At 49.9% G+C, this 25728-nt stretch overlaps 1 protein-coding gene across 3 annotated transcripts in view; it reads right to left on the reverse strand.

Annotated features, from left to right (window-relative positions):
• CHST15 (carbohydrate sulfotransferase 15) overlaps window positions 1-25728 on the reverse strand; it is a 77222-nt gene that overhangs the window by 16289 nt on the left and 35205 nt on the right. For all 3 annotated transcript variants that reach the window (XM_043925182.1, XM_043925183.1, XM_043925184.1), the window contains exons 2-5: window positions 18152-19198; window positions 17192-17531; window positions 15182-15325; window positions 11778-11934 (exon numbers count right to left, since the gene is read on the reverse strand). In XM_043925182.1, coding sequence (XP_043781117.1) covers window positions 11778-11934; window positions 15182-15325; window positions 17192-17531; window positions 18152-18724 — 1214 coding nt within the window. In that variant the 5' untranslated portion in view covers window positions 18725-19198. The remainder of the gene's footprint in view (window positions 1-11777; window positions 11935-15181; window positions 15326-17191; window positions 17532-18151; window positions 19199-25728) is intronic.

Here is a 25728-nt window from a genome sequence, read left to right on the forward strand (position 1 = left end):
AAGAAGTTAACTACAGGATGACCAGACCGTCGCCATGACAGAAGCTGCTGGAATTCTTAGAACTGGCCTCAAGAAAATGGGAACAAACTGACCCTGGAACTGAATATTAACTGTACCTAAAACATTCAAGATGACACTGGTCAGATCACCGATGCCCAACTTCCAGATGACTGTCAGAGCTGACCTTGCTGTTTCTGCATGTACCTCCCTCCCTCCATCTATAAAAGCTCTTGCCCCCTGATTGGAAGGAGTAGCGGGTGGGGAGTGGGCCTTTGGAGAAGCATTCACTCCCCCCCACCCCAGTTGCCGGCATCCAAAATAAACTTTCCTTTCCACTAACCTTGCCTCTTTATTGGCTTTTCAGCGGCAAGCAGCCAGACCCCACTTTGGGTTACAGGCACACTCAAATAACAAGTGGGAGCGTAACAAAATAAACCTAAATATCCATATTTTACTCTTTAAAAACCAACTGTGCAATGATGATGTAGAGGAAAGAGGCCATCCTGGAAACTATACAAGGGGTTTAGCTGACATAAGTGCATAATGAGTCATCACAGAGCCGCAGGGACACGAGCACCTCAGGCTACATTAATAAAGGCAGGGCACTGAGAATGTTGGAGGGTGTTGCTCTGCGCCACCCGGCCAGGTCAGAGCCCCAGAGGACACTCGCCTTCAAGGCTGGGTGCCAGACAGCGAAGCGGGAGGAGTCACTTCATCTGGAGAAGCGAGACTCAGCAGGAAGGACGCCAGCTTCAACGGCTAAAAGGCTATTCAGAGCTGGGAGGGGACAGGTCCCAGACTCCTGAAGGACTGACCCCTGGGTAGAAGGTTCAGGAAGAAAGCCGGGTTTGATACGGGGAAACCTTTCTCCAACTGGGGCCGTCCGGCATGACGGGCGTGGCCCAGGCTGAAGGGGCGACGGCCTCCCTGGCCGAGTGAGGGCCCGCTGACCCGGATCCCCACCCCCAGCCCTGAGTTTTGGTGCTGCCAAGCCCCCTCCTGCTGAACCACCTCATTTTCTGACTCTCAGACCCTCCCAAACAGATGGGTGTTACATTTGGCCAGAACTGTTTCCAACAGCAATTCCAAATATAAGACATTCCGGGCCTTCTGTGCTGCGGTTATTTTAGAAGGCTGCTGGGGCGGCCCCGGGACAACAGGCTTGCTTATGGGTGTGAGGTGTTTTTCCTGGGCAGGACAGGGGTCTCAGGACCCCAGCACTCCTGGAGAGGGGCATGAAAGTGGAGGTGGCAGGGGGTTCGCTGAACCTGGTACCTCTGGAAAGAATCACGTCTCTTTCCAGGGGGGGCAAAGGAGTGGCCAGCAGTGAGCTCGCAGGTCTCACCATGTAAAATCTGGGGGATTACCCCAAGGTCATGGCTGAATTCATCCAACAACAGCGGGGCACTCCTCTGAGCCTAGGTGAGCAGAGCTGGGTGTATTGATAGGAAAACAGGGGCGGCCACCACCCCGTGGGCCTCTCCTCCAGCCAGGCTCACTCCAGCGCTGTACAGGCTAGCCTCCCAGAATCCTCTTGGTGTCCACCCGCTACATGGCTGCATCTGGATACTGAGGCCTACCCTGGACTCAGCACTACACGTGCAATCTCCTTCCCTGTTCACAACCAGCCTTTGGGATGCACTCTGTCCTCTCCAATCTTGCAAAGCTTCCCAAGGTCATGGGGCCCAGGAGGCCCCAGGGCCGGGCCTAAACCAACCCAGGTCTGCCCGACCCCAAAGCCCAGTGACCCAGCAGGACTTGATCCTGGGCTCATACTTTAGGGATGGAGCCAAATTGGCAGCTGGCCCGAGTCGGGGACTAACCATCTGATGGTTTGGGGGTTTTGTTTTGAAGTTTTTATTGTTTTAGGTGTAGAGTGATTTGGAAGCAAATGTCAGTTCTGTCACAGAACTACTTAATAAGTTACAGGAGACTGAAACACAATCACACGGGTAATAGAGCAGCAGACATTCAGGGTGAAACCTGGCACAACCAGGAAGAGAAGACACGCTCGGCAACTGGAAATCACAGCACAACAGAGGTCCGGGTATCTCACGGCTTCCGTCCCTACTTCCCGATCTCTCATCACATGGACGAGCTAACACTCACTGGCCACTCCAAACAACTCATTTCATTTTACCATTTGGCTCTGAGACGATGACATGTGTGTTGACTGGCCCTCCTCTAGGTGCGGACTCCACAGGTTCCAGCTCAAACGTCGCTAGTTCGGTGAGACCACCCCCCACAGCTGGTTTCTCCTCCTTTTGTGAATTTTTTTCATACTATATTTAAATTGAGAGGTGATCCACATCCCATTAAATGCACGCTTTTAAACAAGCGAACAACGTAGCAGTTTTTGCAACAAGTAGTTTGCAAACTTGTGCAAACACCAGCACCATTTAATTCTACATTGTCATCACCCCAAAGGGAGAGTTGGCTTTCACCAGTCAGTCCTCAGAGGGGCCCAGGTCCGGAATCGCTCAGATCCCCAAGCCTGAAAGGCCCACAGAAGCTGGAGCCTCGGTGTCAGGTCCGTCCAGTCAAGTGCAGACTGTCAGAGGCCTGGAGCTCCTCCATCTTTCCAGCTTACTACTGCTCACCCCTCAGCCGTCACAGAGAGCCATGCTTGGTGGAAAGACCCCCGGCAGATGCCGCAGCTGTGGACAGCTGACCAGCGGCTCCTGCACGGGCCTATCTCGGGCCAGGCACTCCCTGGCCCTTCCGTGCCCCTGGAGTATGCAAAGTGAAGGGTCACATTTCATCCCTGGCGGCCCCCAAGAGTGGGCACACTCCTGTCTTCCAATCCACCCCCCCATAAAAGCACAGGGTTCTGCGGCTCCTGGAGGGTCGTGCACGCGGTGACCGCCGTGCCAGCCAGAGCAGCCCGTCAGTACTGTCCATTTGCTGGCACCCAGACCCGAATTCCTGATCAATAACTTTCCAACCTTTGACACGGTGTCATCAATAATGATGATATATACTTTTCCTACGAGGAAAAAAAATAGCCATTTAATATCACTGAGACAGAGGCTCTTTGTCCACTGACTCACGCACCGTGAACATCTCATCATGAGGGACAGTGAAGCAGGACTGGCCAGACCAGCTTATTCGGAGAAAACCTCTGGAGTCACCCAAGCTGTGCGATGCTGATGAAGCTCACTTTCTGCCAGAGAAGAACATACTAGGGTTGGGGCCTAAAAATTGTCCAGAGGGTTGCAGAGCTTCCAGTTCCCGGGGCTGCCTGGGTTGGGCCTTCTCTTCCCCTTGAGAATGAACAGGGTTCTGGGCCCAGCTCTGATTCCCTCTGAGTATCCAGTCGCGGGGCCTCGGTGAACCTCTGTGGATGGAGGCCACGCCAGCAGCCCTCCACCCACAAGCCCCATGTGGCTCACAAAGCACTTTCACAGGAGATGCATCAGAGACCCTGAGTCCAGGGGAAAAGAGAAAAGGCAGGCGCCAAGAATGGCTGGGCTACCCCCAGGTTAAGGCAGCGGCAAGGTCAGGCCTGGACCCCCAGGTGGGAGACCTCACCGCGGGGCAATGGCCTCCACCCCCAGGCTGGCCAGTCTGGGACACGGGCCGCCCTCACTCGTCAGCTCCCACACCCTGGGTAGGAGAGGCCCCCAGACTCCTCCTGGCGGCCCGGCGTCGGCGCCCCACGCCCCCACCGCCTTCCAATCTCTGCAGACGGACACACAGCGGTCTCTTCTTCCCCGCGCTCCCCAGCACACAGAGCCTCCTCTGCAAACAGTCCGTGTGGGAATACTCAGGACTGCCAATGACTTTGTAAACACTTCCCAAAAAAATAAACAGTGTTAAACACATGGGGGTTTTCAGAACGATGGTTTTTCTCCCACCAGTAACGAGATGAGGTCCCTCCCCGGGCGGACACTCCTCAACGGCCTTCAGAGGACGGGGCCTGTGGCCCGGACCCAGAGCCAGCCAGCTCGCTGTCCGTTCCCTGGCGGCTCACGGTGCGGCCCCACCAAGGGGACCTGCTGTCGTCTTTAGGGCCCACACCGGGTGTGTCAGTGACGCCCAGACAGGCCGCTTCTGAGAAGCAGCACGCCCGAATGCACCAGGCGGTGAACACGTGGCTTAGGACACTCCGCTACAGTCTTTCTCAAGACTGCTGCCTGGGATTCCAAAACCTCCATGGTCTTAAAGAGGGAAAAGGGAGGAGAGCGAGGCCTTAGGAGGCGGGGGTGCATGATGCTGCAGTTGTCATGACCCGTATGTTTCAGCGCCATGCCCCGCCTCCACTGGATTCCATCTCTTGCCCACAAGGGAGTTCTCCTAATTTCCCTTTGAGCTCGTTTACATTAAAAATTAATCTGTCGGTGCTAGGGAACGGCCTGCTTTTCAGTCCTCATGCAAAATCTGCTATAGAGAAAACATCCCTCAGCCTTGGAATGCCAGAGCTCCTATTCTGCCTGAGAACAAACACATCTACCGCACACCAGTCGGTGCTTTCAGCGACCTGAAGAAGCTGGGCTGGTAGGAGGTTTTCAGCAACGGCTGAGTCGCCAGAGAGAAACTCTCATCTGTTGTGGGGGTGCACAGCAATTTCAGAAGCGTCAATCCGGCTCATCTCTCTGCTCCGCGAGCTGGTCCGTGCCCTGGGTCAGAATCCTGCTGTCACTCGTGTGGACACAAGTGAAGGAGCCAAGTCCAGGCTTAGGCACCTACGCAGATTGGCATCCTTACTGCTCACAGAACTCTGCCCAAGTGGGGAGCCGCCATCCTGCTCACGGCTCACAAGTTCAGTCCCTTTACTGAAAGACCTGCCCCACCTGAGGTTATACCTCCCCAGGGCAGACACAGCCAATGGCCGGTGGATGGGAGATGCCTTGAGGAAGCATTTGACTGAGACCCCTGTTGTGACCTCTCCCTCTCTTGGTCCTGCCTGTCGCCCCTCACGGGGGCTGGCCCAAAAGCATGCCCTGTAAACTTCGTTTGGTGGGGGGGTGCTCCAAAATCACTGCAGATGGTGACTGCAGCCATGAAATGAAAATACGCTTGTTCTTTGGAAGAAAAGTTATGACCAACCTAGACAGCATATTAAAAAGCAGAGACATTACTCTACCAACAAAGGTCCGCCTAGTCAAAGCTATGGTTTTTCCAGTACTCATGTATGGATGTGAGACTTGGACTCTAAAGAGAGCTGAGTGCCGAAGAACTGATGCTTTTGAACTGTGGTGTTGGAGAAGACTCTTGAGAGTCCCTTGGATGGCAAGGAGATCCAACCAGTCCATTATAAAGGAAATCAGTCCTGAATATTCATTGGAAGGACTGATGCTGAAGAAGCTCCAATACTTTGACCAACTGATGGGAAGAACTAACTCATTGGAAAAGACCCTGATGATAGGAAAGATTGAAGGTGGGAGAAGGGGACGACAGAGGCTGAGATGGTTGGATGGCATCACCAATTCAATGGACATGACTTTAAGCAAGCTCTGGGAGATGGTTAAGGACAGGGAAGCCTGGCGTGCTGCAGTCCATGGGGTCACAAAGAGTCAGACACAACTGAGCGATTGAACTGACACTGAACTGATAAACTTCCTGCACCCTCTGCCTCAGAGTCGGCCTCCCAGTAACTGACCTACGACAGAGATGAAAAGCTTGGCCCCTCAGTCCAAGTGACATGGGATCAAATCCCAGTCGGGCCACTTATTAACCAGGTGACAGCTGATAGGTGACTTAACCCCACTGAGCCCACACACATCAGCTGTGACATGTCAAGACAACCTGCTTGCAAAGTTCAGAGGAGGCAATGCCTGAAAAGGACTTAGCGCTGAACCAGGCTAAAGAAAGTGATCAGTGAATGCTAGGCTGCCACCTCTCCATTGGAGAAGACTCCAGGAAGGCAGACGGGAAGGACTCTGCTCTCCAATGTATGCAGTGCATTTAGCACATCAAGAGGGCTCAATAAGCATTTCATGAGTATCCAAGTGCTTGGTCTGGATATTATTATTATTACTTGCTACTACTGTGTTATTACTATAGTAATATTACTATTACTATAATAATAGTAATTAATAAGTATATAATAGTTACCACTTGCCCAGCACTTTTAAACACACTACACATATTAAGTCACTTCATCCTCACAACCCAAGATACACGACTGAAAGTGAAAGTGTTACTTGCTCAGTCATGTGTGACTCTTTGCGATCCCATGGACTACAGTCCGCCCGACTCCTCTAGTCCATGGAATTCCCCAGGCAGGAATACCAGACTGGGTAGCCATTCTCTTCTCCAGGGCATTTTCTCAACCCGGGGATCGAACCTGGGTCTCCCGCGTGGCAGGCAGATTCTTTACCATCTGAGACACCAGAGAAGCCCCAGATATAGGACTATTTCCCCTCATTTCATCAATGAAGAAACAGGGCATAGAGAGGTTGAATAACCTGCTGAAGGTCACATAGCCAGAGAGCTGCAGAGATGGGGTTCAGATACAGACCCTCTGGTCCCTGAGGCTGTGTCCCTATCACAATGATCCTGGGTCCCTGTTCACCACCCACACACCCCAGTAGCCACTCTAGCGATGGAACGACATTCATGAAAAGTTCAAGGTTCCAGTCCAAAGGTTCCCTCCTGCTCATCACTCTCTGTCCAAATGAAAAACTGCACACAAATGGATTCATTTCATTAGCAGCCTCGTTCCATCCATTCCTAGTTTATCGCCATGAAGAGAATAACTTATTTAACCAGCCCAGTGGGTTGTTAAGAAAATCAGTTCATAAAAGCAGATGAAGAAAATAACTCCCCAGATTCCAAGGCACTGGGGACAAGACGCTGGGTCTTAAGACACTAGGGTCAAAATCAAGTTCTACCCTTAATGGAGCTGACTTCTCCTTCTGCTTTGACCTCTCTCCATAAAACGTGAAAACCAAAGACTCCTGAGGTGGTCGTTACCATGCACTGTGGGAAGATCACTCGAAAAATCAAGCCCAAGATACAGGGACGGTAAAGTCCATGACTTACGGTGCAGGACCACTCTCCAAACATCCCTCGAACAAAGTACGCTGAAGGGGTGGGCACCTTCCAGCCATTTTCTGCATTTCTTGGGGACTGTAACCACCTCTGCGCTGAGTCAAACTCCATCAACTATCTCACAAATGAACAGGCAGGCGGCCAATGTGAGCAGTGTTGAAAAGAAGTCTTTTCCACTTAAGAACTGAACTAAATGAAGGAAAATCCTGCTTGTAATTGGTGGCTTCTTTCTAATTAACTGGGCCGATTTAGCCGAGGAACTTGAATTTTAAATTGTCGTTATCTCTCACGTAGAGAAACGTGCACCAGGAATTCTCGGCTGGCCCTTTGGCCCTAAGAACCATCCCATCCACATTCCACTGTTCTCTCTTCCTCTCCAGAAAGATAACTGGGCTTGCTTCCCCAGAAGCTCTAAAGTGGTTGATTTGATTTTGCTTACAATTTCAACCTTTTCAAACTCTCTGCCTTTGATCAATTATAGACATAAAGGCTAAATGTGAATTTAAACTAGAAATGAAGGTTTTCCCCACTCCTCTCTGAGTCTATTTGTACAAGGAAAGAAAAATGCGGTCCAATCCCATGGGCAGGGAGAAACTCAGGGAATCTGCCACTTGCAGAAGTGCAAGGTCACAGAACGGCTCCAGTGGCTGATGGCCTGGGACCCAGTAAAGACTAATGGGAACGCGGGCTCCAAGTGTTTGTTTCTTCAAGAGTGACCTAAACACCCGATATTTATCATCCTTTCTGGTTGCAATGGGAAATGAGCCAGCCATTTCAGACAGGCCATGAGTCACGGGGCTCAAAAAAGAAGAAATTCCTATTGTTACATCCTTTGTAAACGTTTAAAAGGCAATGGAACAGCTGCCGCTGTCAGCAGCCCCCACAGAAGGCGCACACACGCACACATTACCCTCTGCACGGGGGTCGCTGCCACTGCACCGGCGCTTCCTCTCCGTCTGGCTGTGCGACGAGAGAGCGGCACAGAGGAGCAGGCAACTTCTCAGATGGTCCCGGAGATCCTCACCTCCTGGTATTCATTCCCTGTAGCCCCCTCCCCTTGCCTGTGTCCTGGACCACGTGACTTGCTTCTCTTCGAGACCATGTGGCAAAGGTGATGGGCTGTCCCTCTCGTGCTCAGATGACAAATGATGGAGGCTCCCAGCTTCGCAGCAGCTCGCTGCCACTTGCAGCAGGCTCTGATGGAGCAAGCAGCTTCTGATGACGGGGTGGCCCAGTGGCAAGGCTCTGCGGGCAGCCTCTAGCCAATGGCCAGCAAAGAACCGTGGCCCTCTTCCCACACTTCTTGGGGAACTGAATTCTGCCAACAACTGCATGAGCTTGAAAGCAGATCCTTCCCCTGTCGAGCCTTCGGATGAGGCCCTGCCCCGGTGACGCCTTGACGACGGCCTTGGGAGAGCAGAGCTGTGCCGGGTTCTGACCCGTGGAAGACAGCGGGAGATAGTTGAATGTGCTGCCTTAAGCGGCCAGGTTTCTGGGTGATTTGTGACGCATCAGTTGATGACGAACACAGGCAGCAGCCCCACGACGGGGCTAGCTTCCCGCGGAGGCTGTGTTGCCACGGCATCCTGCCCTTCTCCTCCGCACCATCACCTGTGCATGAGGATCAGGGCCTCGCATTCCTGACGAAGTGCCCCTCCTGGAGGGCGGGCGTCTATGCACGCCTGCTCAGCCCCAGAACAGTGCCCAGCATGTGACTAGGAATCAACGCACATTTCAACTGATGAACTCTTTCTGTTAAGTGAGTGTCAGGAAGGCAAGAACTTTCAGTTCCCAGTATAAACAGGGCATTTGTTCTTAAAAAAAAAAAAGGAGACAAGACTCCTTGGGATGGCCGTCTTCTAAAAGAGGAACTATGGGCTGAGGTCTGAGAGGTGAGTCGGGCAGGCCTGGCTCCTGGCTCAGTGTCTGAACCTGGGCAGCGTGATGGCTCTTGCTGTTTAAAGCCTGTCTTCATGGTTCCCGTGTCCCTGTGGGGAGAGGGACACACCCAGGGAAGCTGGCTCTGCTCTCTGAGAGAACACGCAGTCCTTCCTTTTGTGCTCTCCGTCCTCCCTGCCCAGAACGCACCTTCCCCTTGACCTTCTTCCTGTCTCTTTACTTGGCAAACTCTTACTCAGCCCTCAAAGCCCTGCCTGGCCTCAGCTCTTCCAGGAAGGCCTTTCTCTGCCCTCTCCACTAGCTGCTCCTTCCCTCTTCAGGGCCACACTCCCCCCCCCCCCCCCCCGCCCACCCTGGCTGAACTGCAGACCATATCGCCCACCCCTGTCTGCAGCTGGCATGAGCACCCCATCCCCCGGGCTCCCATTTCTGTGCCCCGGGGGTGACAGAGGCCAGAGTTTCACCTTCTTGGCCCTCTGGAGTCAAGGCCCGTGACCTTCCTCAGAATGAGGAACGGGGAGACGTGACGGGAAGACGCTGGCCAAGCAGCGAGGCCCCCACCCCTTCCGAGAGAAGGTTCCAGCCTCGTGAGCCGCAGCGGGGGTGGCCTGGGGGAGGGCGACAGAGCAGCTGTGAAAACCCCTCCGTGGGCAGCGGGGGGTCACTTAGTCACCGGGCCTCTCAAGGCTGACTGCTATGTAATCACATACACAGGAGAGCACCGCTGGTTTGGGTCAACTGTTCTCAAGCTAGGGGGGAGGTGCCAGCCCACTCCCTGGGCAGAAGGGCCGAACTCCTGTCTCCCGAGGTGTGGGAAGAGGCAGGCAGAACATGGCGAGCTGCCCCGAGGGCAGGGTAGCCTCAGGATCGGCGTGGAGGGACTCCCAAGGCTGGAGGAGGTGCAGCGGGCAGAGTGGAACCATCTGCAGCATGAAGATGGCCCCTGAGGTGCCGCACAGGGGGTCTGCAGGGATGGGGACGGGGCAGGGGCCATCCAGCTCTCTGCCCAGATCACTGCAGGGCACGGAGGCCACTCCAAGACCCACGGGGGGCCCGCGGAGGCAAATCAAGAATTAGAAATGAAAGAAGCAAGATGAGAGACTGTACAGTCACAAGCTGTACACACACCACACCACACGCTCATACACACACACACACACAGAGCACTTCTCTGCATAGATAAGTATTAGCTTGGAAGAAAACAAGCCAAAATAAAAATAACGCTTATCTGGGTGGGAGATTATAGGTGTTTTTTAAACGATCATCATTCACAAGGCTATGGGGCCAGGAATGTCTGCTATCCAAGGAAGGAACCAGGGGTGTGTTAGCATCCTAGGACTGCTGTAATCATTTACCGCCGACTTGTGGCTTATTCCAGCAGGAATTTATTCTCTCACGGTTCTGAAAGCCCAAAGTCTGAAATCCAGGTGCCAGCAGAGCTGGCGCACTCCAGGGCTTCGGAGGAGAGTCTGTTCTGGGCCTCGGTCCCAGCCGTCCCTGGCGATTCTTGGGGGTTTGGCAGCATCACACCAACCTCTGCCTCATTCTCACACAGCATTCTCCCTGTGTCTGTGGGTCCCAGGGTCCAGAGTTCCTCTCCCCGTAAGGACACCAGCTCCTGGGTTAGGACCCACCCTCATCCAGTGTGACCACATCTTAACCTAAGTCCATCAGCAAAGATCCTATTTCCCAACAGGGTCAAGTTCACACACATCTTTGGCGTGTGTGGGGGCGTGGGGCATAATAACCTTTGTGCTGTGTGTGAAGTCACTTCACTCGTGTCCGACTCTTTGTGACCCCATGGTATGCAGCCCTTCAGGCTGCCCTATCCATGGGATTCTCCAGGCAAGAATACTGGAGTGGGTTGCCACACTCTCCTCCAGGGGATCTTCGCGACCCAGGGATCAAACCCGCGTCTCTTATGTCTCCTGCATCGGCAGGTGGGTTCTTTACCACCAGTGCCACCTGGGAAGCCCCCATAATAACCCATAACAAGAGGCATTTAGTCCAAAGAAAAAAAGACACAGGGCCTCGACAATGTTTTCTATATCTGGCAGGCTCACCCATTTAGAAGGATTAAATCTGATCTATGTAGTTCTATGGGGAAGAAATGGGTCCAAAGTGTGGACACTCCCAAAAGACAGACTTGGGGTCAACGGAGGAAGGATGCTCTCACAGGGCTGGTTTAGAGGAACTGGGTTGCCCTGGATGGGAACTCTTGGAGCAGAATTGAGCCTCTTGCCTCTGGTGCAGCGGTACTGGCCGGGCCAGAGGGGATGTGATGGACTAAATGATTTTAAGTCCTGGCAGCCCTAAGCTTCTGCCACGCACACAGCCGTTGTCAACGACCTCAGCATGGCCCAGTGCTGGCCCAGCCACCCTCACCCAGTCTGTTCAGGACCACACTAGCCTGACCTCATCCACACCGAGCAGCTACCACACTTCTGTCATTTTCTTCCTCTCAGGAAAGTTGCAGCTAGCACTTTCAGAGCCGACAGGAGAAAGGCATCAATCAAGGCAGAGGACAAAGAACTATAGGAGTTAAACCCTACAGAGAAACCTGACACCCCTGATTCCAAGGGCATTTCTCCCGCCTGGACATCACCCAAGGGGCAGTCCCATGTCCCCAGGCCAGACCTGGCAGAGGCTGAAGGCCCACAGGCTAGGGTCAGAACGATAAGGAAACAATCCAGTTTGTTTAGAGGCAGTGAAGATTGCCCCAAGAATAACGTTTACATAAGAAATAGCAGTAACATCACATGTTAAGCCTGTTTATTTAAAGAAGCAGCAGCAAAATCTTGTCTGTGATGAGAAAGAAGACTGGCTTTGAAAACTGCCTTTTCTTTTCCCGAAACAAAAGAATCCACGAATACGCCTCTCACCTCTCCACGGGGTCCCTGAGCATGACGATCAGCTTTGCATCTGGCTGGAAGGCATGGATGAAGTCCTGGGTCAGGAAGGGGGGCTCGCTGTCTGTGCCGTTGTCGTAGAAGAGCGTCCAGGCGTTGTTATCCCACATGGTGGAGGCACTGGCCTCGCCTGGAAACAGAAAACGCTGCGAGTGAGTGAAGCTGAATTACGGGCTCCTGAACTAGGGGCCACACCTGACTGCGATGCCGTCTACAATAGCTGTGCACAGGTGAGCTGGTCCAGGAAGCGGGCCGACTGGACTCTGGGAAGAGGAGGCTGACGACCGCCCTCTGCCACACCATCACCGCCTCCCCGCAAGGACCTCCATCTGGAGAGGAAGGTGATCTGAGCCACGCTGAGCATCCCTCTTCCTCCCAGCTCCTCTCTCCAGGATGTGGCAGAAAAATCTCTATGAGCATCTGGCCTCCCAATTTCATGATGTTTAACTTTGCCTACGGCGCACAGCTCCGTGGCATTTTAAGGGCCCACTGAGAATATACTAGATGGTTTCCTTCAAAAGGCATCAGGGGTGAAGGAGGAGTTTGGTCAAGCTGACTCTCATTAGGAAACGGCATGCAATCCGCATCAATCTTCCCTTGAAATAACAAGGGTCAGTCCCCGAGCACACTCGAAGAGGAAGGCTTAGCGGGAAGGCTCATGGGACCTTGGTCCTGCATGCCCACCCACCCCGTGGCCTGGACAAAGCTGGCATTCACTCAGTGCTGGCTGGGTGAACAGGAAACTGGTTCTAGCCCCTGTTTGATCACGGTCGGCATGACTGAAGCATGATGAGGTCAGTTAAGCACATTCTAGGCCAGGGGTGAGGCCAACACACAGACCTTTCAGCATTTCTATCTCATAGACTTGAACTGGTTCTTTCTTTTTTTTTTTTTTAAGAATAATCTTCAGAGATTCAGAAAGAAAGGCAAATCAATCAATTAATTATACATTTGATTTCCTGACATTGTACACGGGACTATATGACACATCTCAAAGTCACTTATTCAGAGAAAATCTGAGCCCGAAGACTAAGTCTCTTTGATCACTGATGAGCACATCACGGTTATGCAGAGAGTTAGCAGGGTCCTATTTATTCTGTTGGATGTGCAATCATGTCCAGGTGAGCATTTCTATTCTAATCTTTCTATCTTTCTATTTTTTTTAAGAGGTAATACCCTAGAACACAGGAAAAAACAAGCCAATCTGAAGTCCTTTGAAAATTCTACTCACAATGAATAAGAGAATACTAGGACAAGGGAAGTACCTAGAACTAAGTTGGCACAAATTTTGTCAAGCTCGTAAATGAACTGGTTCTATGCTTGTCCATCTATCTAACTGTCTGTCCATCTACCCATCCATCCTTCATTCATCATTCACTCATCCTTCAATCATCCATGCAGAAAGTTCTGATTTGGTGTCTAAAATGTGCCCAGCACTGTGCTCGGCACTGTAGATAGATGACAGAAACAAGACAGAAAATCCCCTTTAATCTCAAACCTTACAACCTAGGGGAAGATCAATAATTCAATAAACAATCAGAGCTTCACTTGAGCACTTTGACAGGGCAGAGGAGGGGGCTTTGAGAGAGGGCAGCCCTGAGAGAAGGCAGCGGCCTTTCCACATGTATTGATCCCAAGCCCAGAGAACCCAGCTGCTGGAGTCCTTTCTGACTCCAGCCATTAGCCCAGACCACTGAGAAAGGGCCCTCTATGATCCATTGGCCAAGATTAAGAAAGACCAGTATGCTTCTTCCAGGGATCCAACCAGAAGAAGCTAAAGCAGAGTTTCAGGGTGGGGAGGAACCCAGAACTGAGCTGGTCCAACAAACCCATTTTACAGATGAGTAGACTGAGTCCAGGAACACAAAGACCAACTTGTTGCATGGCATGGAGCTCACTGGTGGCACAGCCCGGGCTAGATGTCAGCTTTCCGTCTACCATAAAACTCAACAAAACTCTGCTTCAGGTAAATATCAGAGTGTGGATATATTCTTTAGTTTTCATTTCTAAATCTAGAAGTAAATAAAATGAGAAAACCAAACTAAAGCGTTCCTTTTTTAATTCGTTAGCTTAGGCTCTATCTCCTGACCCTGGGATGTATAGTTTTTTAGCTATTTCACAAGAATGTGAGATTTTCCCAGAGGCATATGATATGGGTGGTGGTGGCTTAGTCACTAAGTCATGTCCAACTCTTGCGACCCCATGGACTGTAGCCTGCCAAGTTCCTCAGTCCATAGGATTTTCCAGGCAAGAGTACTGAAGTGGTTGCCATTTCCTTCTCCAGGGGATCTTCCTGACGCAGGGATCAAACCAGGGTCTCCCACACTGCAGGCAGATTCTTACCAACTGAGCTACCCGGGAAGCCCACAGCCCTATGGTATGGGAGCCGCAGTCAAATATTAATTAAGATTTGTAATTTGCGTGTTAACTCATGGCTGCAAGAAAACAGCTAGTACCCAGTTTGGACTGAGTAAGAGGGTATGCTCTCATCTGGCTTCTAGGACTCGATTTCTTTGAGTTAAAAATAAATAAATCAGAGCTTCAGCATGTAAGTCTGTCCCCCTTGGACATGGGACACATAAGTAAACAGCTGTCTTTCAGATGGTTGATTACAATTCTTCTTAGTCACTGATAGTGTAACCGAATTTAGAGAATCAAAATATAATAGATTTAGAAGAATGAAAAAATAGATCACTGCCTCAGGTAACCAGTTTAAGAAAAATATGTGATTCGATTTCTCTCTCTCAGAGGTGTAAGTGGATAAATGTCTTTTAAGCTGAATCCAATAGAGTAAACAGATATGTTTTTTATAAAACATTCTTGTGAATTAAAAAAAAATGATTGCTAATCAAACCACCTCATTTTGAATGTCTAAAGGCATTAGGTTGACAAGACCTAAGCTTTTCCAACAGCAATCAGTCACCCACGATGCACGAGAGATGCATCTGTTTCGGGAGAGGCCACCTCCATCTTCACAGGGTCCCAGCGGCCAGGGAGTACAAACACCACAAGAATTAAACTGATGACTAACTGGTTCATTTTGCATTCATGATCCTCCATCCAAACTTACTCAGATGGATGTATCATGAGGAGAAATCCAGTGTGCAAGCTTAACTTTAATAAAAGCAAGAAACGGCAACATTTTAAAAAAGCCATTTCAGGTGCACTTGAGTCTCCACGCAACTAAAGAGTCTAATAAACATTTCTGCTTTATGGAAAACTGCACAAACAATACGAACATTTTACACAGGGGAGAGGGGTGGGGGGAGTCACTGGGGAAATATGCACTCAGCATCTGAGGGCAAATGTCATGCAAATGCTTGCAGGTGCAGTGAAGCCCGGCCTGGCCCAGGGCAGGAGCTCCACTGAAGCCATACCGATAATGATTCTGTTCATCTTGCTCGGCTCCTTCGCGCTGGCCTGCAGTCCTTGATGAATCTGGTGTGCAGCCAGGTCAAAGAGGTCCAGGTAGTCTTCCACGGGATAGCGGTCCCGCAGCCCGTCCCTCAGGCGGACGATTCCTACAAGAACCAGGAAGCAGGGGTTACTGAGGACAAAGCTGCCATGCTGGGCTGGTGGCCTCAAGGGAGTGACCACAAACGGATGGAAAGGTCTGAGGGCTCAGCTGCAGCAGCCAAGGCTTGACCCCATGAGCTGCAAGAGAGGGAGGGATGTCTGCAAACCAGCCTCCCTCTTTTAGGCCACGTGCACTTTGAGGTCTGGAACACACAGCCACTCAGGTGCACAGTAGCCCCTGAAAGGATGGCACGCCTGTTCCAGAACTATAATCGGGTCTACTTGGAGGGCCAGAGAGGTCAGGGCTGGTTAACATGGGCACCAAGGGAGGTCCCCCAGGGGTGGGGCAGCAATGGCATCAGAATACACATGATGAATCACAAGAAAACACCTCCCATCAGAGGGGCCATATTCTCTGAAGCTCAGATACATCTTTTTTTTTGTCAGGGCTCCCCAGCACCTTCCTGAGGTTCTTTTCCATCAGGTAGTCTGTTCATTTGTCCAAACAATAAGGAGAACTGATGGTCCCCAGGCTGACACCCGAGTTATTCTGGCATCAGCCACATGCAGCCTAAATTGTCCCTTGCCTGAGAGGTGGGTAAATTTCACTTGAAAATGTATTGACAACACATTGCCCCAAACCACAGCCGTCAAGTCTAATGGAAAGTGGAGAGAGAGTATCCACAGGCAAAACAGCAAGAGGTTCAAGGTGGTACCAGACACCAGACTCCAGAGGCTGCATGCCCCCATGACTCGCCCCTTGACTAGCGGGAACCTGGTTTTCATGGGGGAAGATGGTGAGTTGTGTAACAGAGGGCCCCCTACAGATGAGCACAGAAACTCTGGCTTCCACAGTGGCCGCTGGCAAACCACAAAAGACATATTTTCACTTCTATTCACTCTGGGAGGAACATCAAAAGGATTAAGTCAAACGTTTGTCAGGAAACACACTAAGAGTTGATCTCAACTTAGGTTGTACTAAAAAAAACTTTCAAAATTCCTTTCCAAGCAACCTAGGTCTTTGCCACGGAAACCGCCTTCCAGGCTCACCCAGACTTTGGCATTTGTCATCCCTTAGCTCCAGTGACCAAATGTCTCCTGGAAGAAGGGAAAAGGCTGAGGGAGAGGAAACAGTGACCCTGGGGGCCGAGTGGGTGGCTCAAGCTGGCTTCGGGCTGGGTGGAGCAGAAACCAGCCTGCAGGAGTCATGGGGTGGTATCCACCGTCAACCTCCTGGGAAAGGGGTGCTGTGAGCAGGGTGGCCCAGAATTACCTTTGTGGGGCTTTCATTTTGACCCTCTGAGGCCCAAGGGGCAGGCAGGTCAGAGAAGAGGCTGGAAGCAGCTCAGTGACAGGCTCAGGTCCTGGGATGCTCCAGCAGGAAGCTGAAACCTGGCCAGACACAGCCACCTTTCTTTCTCCTGCCTCCTCCCGGTGCAGAGGTGTGGGTGTGGGGGCTCCAGCAGGAACAGCACTGAGCTGCGACCTGAGAGCCTACAGCCCCCAACAAACTTCCACCTGGATGGTGCATGTCCCAAGGCCCTTCAAGGCAAGAAGAGTGCCCATCCGGCACCCTTTCGCTGGCCCTGCACACAGCCGGCACTGCATAAATGCTCACCAGGTGACTGGGAGCTGGGTACTCAGTCCTGCTGGGTGTCTGCCCGGGGATCTCTAAACCACAGAACTCTCTGATCTCCGCCTCTCAGCGTGTTTTCTCATTTCCCCACCTGCCTCCCTCCTGGAACCTCCCAGAATGCCCCGCTCGGGTCATTCTCAGGGCTCCCACTCCAACCCTGACCCCTGACCCCGGAAGGAGTGACAAGGTGAAGGTGGCTGAAGCACCCTTGCCATGGGGACATGGCGGCACGCACCAAAGCGCTTCCGGGTCCACCAATGCGGTTCCTTGATGGCAGAGAACTTGACTTCCGGGTGCAGCCGCAGGCGGTCGTAGAGGTCGGTAGTGCCGCACTTGGGCTGCCCGATGATGTAGAAGTGCGGCAGGCAGCGGAGGCGGAAGTGCTTGCCGTGCGCGTGGGACAGGTGGCCCCAGAAGGCCTTGCGCAGCGTGTCGAAGGTGGAGCGGAAGCGCTTGGAGTAGAGTACGTAGGAGTTGGTCAGGTAGGGGTCGGTGGTGTTCCTGCCCGTGAACTCCTCGTACCAACAGGGGCTCTTACTGTTGGGAAGAAATTTGTGCGGGATGACGGAAAACATCTGCAACAGAAAGAGACAGAAACGGAGAGACACATTGAGGGCGGGGGGAAACACACTCTGTCCTCAGTATGATCCTACACTGAGGCTTATTACAATCGCATGGGAAGTATTACTGGATGATGACTAAATGCTAAAAGTAACTTTGGTAAACAATGACCATGCTTTTCCTAAATCCCCAACAAAAATAAAATATGAAGAGAATGAAAATACAAGTTCCATCAAAATCCATTCTACCGTGATTTATCTTACACACACACACACGACTATATAGTTGTATATTTAAGTGGCCGTTAGAGACAAACACGGTGATTTAGGACAGACTAGAGAGTGATCTACAGAAGTAATTTTAACTGCCAGGACCACCTTTCAAGCAAAACATCCCAGAAAGGAATTATTAGAAGGGGGGGTTCCTTCAACCTTTTTAGCTGTGCCATTCAATACAGAGTTCCCTTGTTGGCATGGACACAGCCCTCCCAGTGAATTCTCATCCATAAGGCTGTCAAATTACCACTATTACACTTGGGAAAATTTTGGTCACTTTCTTGCCAGAGGTGATGATAAGAAAGGAAGCAGCCATTCTTTAAAAATCAGTCAATGGAGATGAGCATCAGGCTACTCACGTGCAATTCCTGCTTCTTGAGATCTTCTACATCTGGGAGCTGTCTGGTGGTGAACTCAATCCTGGATGTGATGCTGTTGATAATTAACTTAATGCTTGGATAGTCCTTCATGTATGAAATATTATTTACAGAGGATTGGTGATGATGCTCTTTTGCGTCACTCGGATTCTCGCCCTCCGTCAAGCTGGGATTGCTGGGGAAGGCTCCGTAATGGAAAGGCGATGAGATCAGAAGCTCTTGGTGGACCCCAGAAAGGATGTAAGAAGCCATCACCAACGTCATTATTATCAATCCAAAAATGAGGCTGCATCGCTTCCCCTTCTTGAAGCGCAAAAACCCACCCCAGCTCTCATTCCCATCAGCCCTCACTTCGAGAACAGCCAGCAAGTTCATCTGCTTACCGTCCACTCGAAACACAATTTTCTTTTCTGCTTTGCACACTGGGCACTCCTGACGACCGTGATGGGAGCCTCCTCGGCAGCTGACCTGCTGTGTCTGTACGTCGTCAGGTGACAATTGGATGCAGCAATTAATGCAGTGCCTCATGGTAATGCCCCTGGACTGCTGGCCCATTGAGCCATGGGCGAGCCCCTGAGGAGTCCGGATGCCTGCAAGTTGTGCTGTAAAACTTGAAGGATGGCTCAGTGATCACATAAGATGATCGGAAGGCACAAGCAACAGAAACAATAATAAAAAGGAGCAGGTGCCAAAACACCAGAGAATGAGGGATCACGTTCTTTGGTTTGCCTCCAAAAGATAACACGAATGATATCCAATTGTCATGTTCTGTGATCCTGGAAAAAGTCACAAGGTCAGGAACAATTCTTCCTGACCCTCAGGTTTTTCCCATGGCACCAAATGAAGTGGAAGTGTTCTCGCTGGAGAACATGGAAACACCCAAGGGATTAGAAGATCTCATGGCCTCAATGAGAGATGGACAGGTACACCATCCATGCAGAGTCCATGGAGATTTCTTCTTTCACATCCTATGTTCCTTTGAAATGTTTCCTCTTCATGCGGAACAAAATCCTTAAGATGTCAGATTACCTAAACAACAAAGAAAAGAGATTTTATTACATTAGATGATGACAGCAATCACCCTGGGAACATCTTCCAAGGAGAGAAGTTCACACTTCTTTTCCACTTCTAAGTTTCAGCCACGCTGGCTGGGTTACAAGCAAGTTACAGAAAATCATATAGGATGAAGGGAGAGGTGTCAGGTCCTTGGTGTTTGGCTTTGGAGTTCAATCTCTGCCACCAAATGTGACCCCAATACCAGCTCCACCAGCACCTTATTAAACCTCTTATTTCACACAACCCACATATTCTATAATGTCTGTGCCTGGACACAGCTAAGTGACTAGAACCCCTGCCCCCAACTTGGAATCATTCTTTGATTCATGCACAGTCAGTCACTATGAATTTGAAGGATGAATTGAAATAACAACTCTTTTAAATCAACAAAAAAATCCAAGGAGAGTAGTTAAGATGGGAGGAAGCAGAGAAAATATTTTTTCCCCTCCTAACAGCACTAATAGTCTTTTAACCTAGAGCTAACATTTATTATCAGTGTAGGATGCAAAAGTTAATGAAAATTTAGAAACACTGAAATGATTCTCTCCTTCAGTAGAATGTATCATATTAAAAAAATTTTGACTTTAAGTTATGAAGCAATTAAATGCAACATGCAGTACTCCCCTGAGTAACAGAACACTTCAGACCATGAAACAATTTTTCACTTTCATCATCCTTGGGAAAACATGATTCTTAAAAATCCATTAATAGAAGTCTGCAGCTATAAAATGTATTGTTGCCCAAGTGACACTTCTTTGTAGACGTTGTAAAAACAGCAAAAAAGGAGACCTATATGGTTTCTAGCAGTGGTAGAACATTGCTAATGAGCCAGCCGTGTGACCTCGAGTCAGCTGCATAACCTTTCTGAGCTCTGATTCCCTCACCAGTAAAATTAGGATGAAAGTATCTCCCTTTCAAGTGTGTAACAAGTACTAAATCAGCTAATGCATGTTAAGAGTTTGCAGAATGCCTACACATGTTTAGGATCCCATAAAAGAGAGATAACATGAATAATGATAGCATCATCAATGACTATTACTATTATGTTTTTTCATTGTCAGTGAATGCCAAGAACGTCTGAAGCGGAATCAAAGATGGGCAATCCCATCACAGTATCTTTCCTTAGCACCTGAGAATCAGCTAAAGGTGGCAGACTCACTTCTGTCTCTGCGCACACACACACCCCTCCAACGATCCTTACTGTCCCCAGGGAAGATGGTGTTAACTAACTCTGCATAAAGCCCCCCTCGTTTTGGCGGAGAGGCCGAGCAATCAACTCACCAGTAGCAACATCCCCTTCCCTTGGACAGAAAGGCCCATGTTTTATCAAAACACGATGACCATGAAATAGCCATGTGGTATTCCTAAAATGTCTTCCACAAAATGTTCTGCATGGTCAATAGGTCTTCAGGGCTTAAATTACCTAGAGGAAAGGTAGGATGGCCCAAATGACACAGACTTCTTTAGAGCAGACTTCATCTTTTCACTGTGAATCCATAAGAGAGGACTATAATAGACAACATTTCCAAAACATAATTGACCATGGAATTCTATCTAATGTCTCAAGGAAGCAGTTTGAGGAATGCTAGTGAGTAAAGGCTGAGATAGGGGTCAGAGCAGTTCTGAGAAGCACAGAGGAGAGGGGGCCATGGGAGCAGACAGCCCGGAACCAGGCCAACGCCTCAGGCTCCATCACTCCCTCATCCCTGAGAGTTTTTGGAGGGACTTCGGCGGAAACCTCAAGGCTCAGACCTCTGCCTCCAACTTGCTCAACCAGCCCTGAACCATCACTTGGCACAAACAATTCTCCCAAACCAAAGAAACAAAAGGGCAAGCTCCCCTACTCAGAAACCCCATCACTAAGCCAAGAAAACATTTTTCACACGGCGAAGACAAGGCCAAGCGGGGTTAAAATGAGATTCCAGCCAGCATCACAGGGGGGAGCCAGTTTGCACCCTTCTGTCTTTCTGGCTGCAGGAGGCCTAATTAGATCTTTTCCAAAACATGGTCTTTGAAGCTCCAAGACAAAAATGTACAAAATCTGGACCCACCAAAATGGGCAAAACATTCCTCAACAAGAACAAAGGTTTTCTAAGACAAGCACAGTAAATAAATAGACCTGAGTAGTCAGAGAAGCTGACAGTCTCAACAGAGAGGCCTGGGACACAGCAGGCCAGAGGATTTGTTCCCTGGGCAGGCTACACCCTCCAGCCAGACCTCCCACTCCACGTCTCACTTCGTAAAATGGGAGCAGAAAACTGGGGAGACAATTCCAGAGGCCTGCAGAGCCTAAACACTCAGATCCAACATTATCTCCTATAATTCACTCCTTCATCCCTTCCCTCTTTAATTCTCCAGATCCCTCCCAAAGGAGGACTCTGCACTGAGCACCGCCCGAGATGCACGTCCAGGTTGAAAGTGTTAGTCACCCAGTTGTGTTCGGCTCCTCACGACCCCATGGACTAGCCCACTAGGCTCCTCTGTCCATGGGATTCTCCAGGCAAGAATACGGAGTGGGTTGCCATTTCTTTCCTCAGGGGATCTTCCAGATTCAAGGATCGAACCCAGATCTCCTGCATCACAGACAGATTCTTTACCATCTGAGCCATCGGGGAAGCTGGCACGACCAGGTTTGGGGGCCGGAAACCAGGATGTGATGGGGGTGTGATGTCATACCAAAGAAATATCTGGTCTTTGTCCTCAGTTCCTGCCTGACACAGAGCTTCTAAAACCCTTGGAACATCCTGGGTGAGAGGGGTGACAGGGACAATACCTTCTGTCATTCATAACAAGCCCCTTTCAACCACACCTCAGTTTATGCTACTGAGGCGACTCTTGGCGGGGGAGAGGGGACCCAGACAGCTTCAGGATGGGACTGGTAGCAGGAAAAACTTGGAAGCTTGGAACTCTCAGCCCTGCCTCTCCAACCTCCAGGGAAGGGGAAGGGGCTGGTGACTGAGTTAATCCCCAGTGGCCGATGATTTACTCACTTGTGCCTATATAATGTTATTGTTGTCCAGTCTCTAAGTCGTGTCTGACTCTTTGCGACCCCATGAGCTGCAGGCCCTCCAAAAATTCCTCTAAATGACAGGATTCCTAGAGCTTTCTGGTGGGAGAGCCCGTGGAGGTGCTGGGAGTGTGGTGTGTGCAGAGAGGACCTGGAAAGTCCATGACCCTCCCCCAGGCTCACTCTGCATCTCCTCCATTTGGCTGTTCTTATACTGTCTCCTTTGTAATGAACCCGTAAGAGTAAGGAGGGTGCTTTTCTGAGTACCGCACATCATTCAAGTTAAGGAACTTGAGGAAGGACTGCAGGAACCTCTGACCCTGCAGCCAATTAGAACAGAAGTGTGGGTAGCCTGGGGACCCAAGACTTGTGACCCAGGCCTGAAGTGGGGGCCATCTCAGAGGTGGTGGTGGTTTAGTCACTAAGTTGCATCTGATTCTTGCGACTCCACGAACTGTAACCCGCCAGGCTCCTCTGTCCATGGGATTTCCCAGGCAAGAATACTGGAGTGGCTTGCCATTTCCTTCCCCAGGGAATCTTCCCGACCCAGGCATCGAACCCAAGTCTCCCACAGTGCAAGCAGATTCTTTACCACTGAGCTACCACGGAAGCTCCAGTCTCAGAGGACTGAGCTCTTAACCCGTGAAAGCCGTGCTAATTCCAGGGAGTTACTAGAAGAATTGAACTGAATTGCAGGACACCCAGCTGGTGTCTGGAGAGTTGGAGATTTTGCTGGTGTGGAAAATCCCCCCAGGGGGCTCTCTTTGAGAAAAAAATGTATGTTACATTTACATGTTTTATTGAAACATCTGACCAGCATATAGTATGTAAAATACTTGATTAAAAACAACGACCATATGACTAGTGAGTGCATGGCTATGAAAAGGGCCTGGAGCTTTGAGGTTTCCAGACCACCCTCATCCAAGTGGATGGGACTGGTACAGGAGTGACCATAATAGGGAGACCTTTGCCCCACCTGGAACTTATATTCCACCCGGAGTTAGGGGAATCACAGGACAACAGACAATTTAAAAAGTCACAAATGAATACCATCATCTCAGGTGCTGGAAGAAAACACAAAAAGAGAAAACCATGACACCCTACGAACAGGGGCTCCCCATGCCGCACCAGGGCCAGACGATGCTTTGTTGTGGGGGCCTGTTCTGTGCACTGTGGGATGTTGAGCAGCATCCCTGGCCTTCATCCCTGGGAAGAACTGCCGCCTTAGAGGAAGGAGAGGTAGAGTAGAGAGGATGACCAGGGAAGACTTAATTCAGGAGGGTTCATCTGACTGATGAGAAGTAAGCCAGTCACGTAGGGACCAGGGAAGTAAAGACCCCGCAAAAAAGGGAAGCTGGAGAGCAAAGCCATCAGGAGAGCAGATCTCTGGGTTATGGGGCAAGAAGGGGGTGGGAAACAGATGGGAGAAAAGGCAGGGACCAGACTCTGGAAGGTCTGGAAAGCTAAGATCCATCCACACACAAACAGAGAGGCACACTCTGGATTCTTTCAGAGGGATCTTTAAAATACATATAGCTGAGAACTAACACAACTCAGTGAAGAAAAATCAAATTCATGCAGCTAGACTGAAAGGAAAATGGATTGCTGTTTTTTGAGATTTTCTATACACCAAGAACAGTCATTCTGAAACCTAACCCTCAGGTTATTCTTTCTTAAGAAATAAGCAATGGATATCCCTTGCACTTCACCTGTCTGGAATGTCCCCGTTTTGGTGCCAGTGGACTCCGATCAGCCAGGACTCCTGGCTCCCCCATTGGGTATTAAACCAGAGTCCTCAGGCATGCATTTCAGTGAGATTGCCCTCCAGCCAAGGCTCAACGCTGTGCCCTGTGGATGCAGGCTGGAATCGTGGGAACCCAGTACCACTGTGAGAGATCAGATAACCGGTCCCAGAATAGAGAGCGTTCAATTACCCAGCCTTGGCTAAGATGACCCCTATTAACCTATGCAGCCCGAGCATCATTAGCAAGCCATTTATAACAAAATTGTAATTGAGAGACCCAGATATAGTGCTTTGGATTAAGTAATTGAATGCCCCCTCAGCGTTAAGATCAATAAAGGGCATCCAATTTCACCCTAGGAAAACCTTATTAAATAATTGTAGCTATAAGCTGATATAGCAAAAGAAAGATATACAAAACTTCCAAAGAAATCGGGATGAATTTAAATAAATGGTTTCATTTAGGTAGAACATTTACATCTGACCTCTGGGAATAGAGAAGGGAAAAAAATAGCTAATTACATTCTTTTACTTCAAGGTTTTAAAGAAAAAAAATTGATGGGTCTTAATTAACCTTTACTAAAACACAAAGCCTTCTTCTGATTACTTTGTCTAACTGCTGACATTTCTCTTTGGGCTATGTATATGAAAATACATTTTTTTCCCAAGGAATATTAATCAACAAGTGGCAAAAGGAATATTTTTCACATTTAGCTCAAGGCTATCCTAAGTCTGTGACTGGGACTGAGAAGAAGGCTAACAAGAGTGGAGAATTCTGTATGAACAACAGATCTGTCTCAATCTCATACCTGGATCTCATGCCTTTGACCACATCACAATCAGTAAATAGAATAAAGCTACGTTCCTCAATTCACATCGTCAGTCAATAGCACAGTGGGAAGAATACGGTCAGCAGTCATGTGGGCCAGCAGGCTTTAGCTGCGTCCACCTGGTGACCTCGGCAAGTCCCTTAAGTGGCCTGGGCCTCTGGATTCTCAACAGTCCTTGACAGTAACAGATCACATATAGCACTGAAGCCTGGGTGATGGAGCGGGGTTCCCCTACTTTGACCTTGAGTAAGCCACTAAACCTGTCCCCTCCTGTTTCCTTGGGTACAAATTGGAGATAATCTTAGGGTCTATCTTGTAACACTCATAGAACCCACTTGTGTCCAGCGTGTGGAAGAATGTCTGGCCCACAGTAAGTGCCAGATAAATCTTAGCTATTATTATACACACAAAGTCCTGGCCCACAGGAAGTATTTGGTAAGTAGCAGTTTATTACTGTTTATGGCAGTTTGCCCTTTGGTTCCAGCTTATTATTCCTCTCTCTGTTCACCCCCTTTGCCACATAAATGACTCTGCAGTCCTCTAATCAAATTAGTGGAATACCTTTCTCCACCCTTTGACTTGGGTTTGGAAACTACTTTGGCCAACAGAATGCGGCCTCAGAGACAGCAGACCAGTCCCAAGCCCAGGCCTCAGACGGGTCGAGTGTGTCCACCTGCCCTCTCTACCTTTACGGGCGCTGGGGGAAGAACATGGCAGCTTGGCCAAGAGGAGAACAAGAGACTCGTGGACCAGAGCCACCTGGCTGAGTCCCACCTGGAGTGGCCAAGACCCTGCTGACCCCCAGCCAGTGTCTATAGACACATGAGAAATAAGTGGCTGCTGCTTTAAGTCACTGAGCTTGAGGGTATCTTGCTATGTGATAAAAGCTATCCAATACACCCCTCTACAGGTTACAAACAATAGA

The sequence above is a fragment of the Cervus elaphus genome, chromosome 15, assembly GCF_910594005.1.
Source record: "Cervus elaphus chromosome 15, mCerEla1.1, whole genome shotgun sequence".
Taxonomy (NCBI): domain Eukaryota; kingdom Metazoa; phylum Chordata; class Mammalia; order Artiodactyla; family Cervidae; genus Cervus; species Cervus elaphus.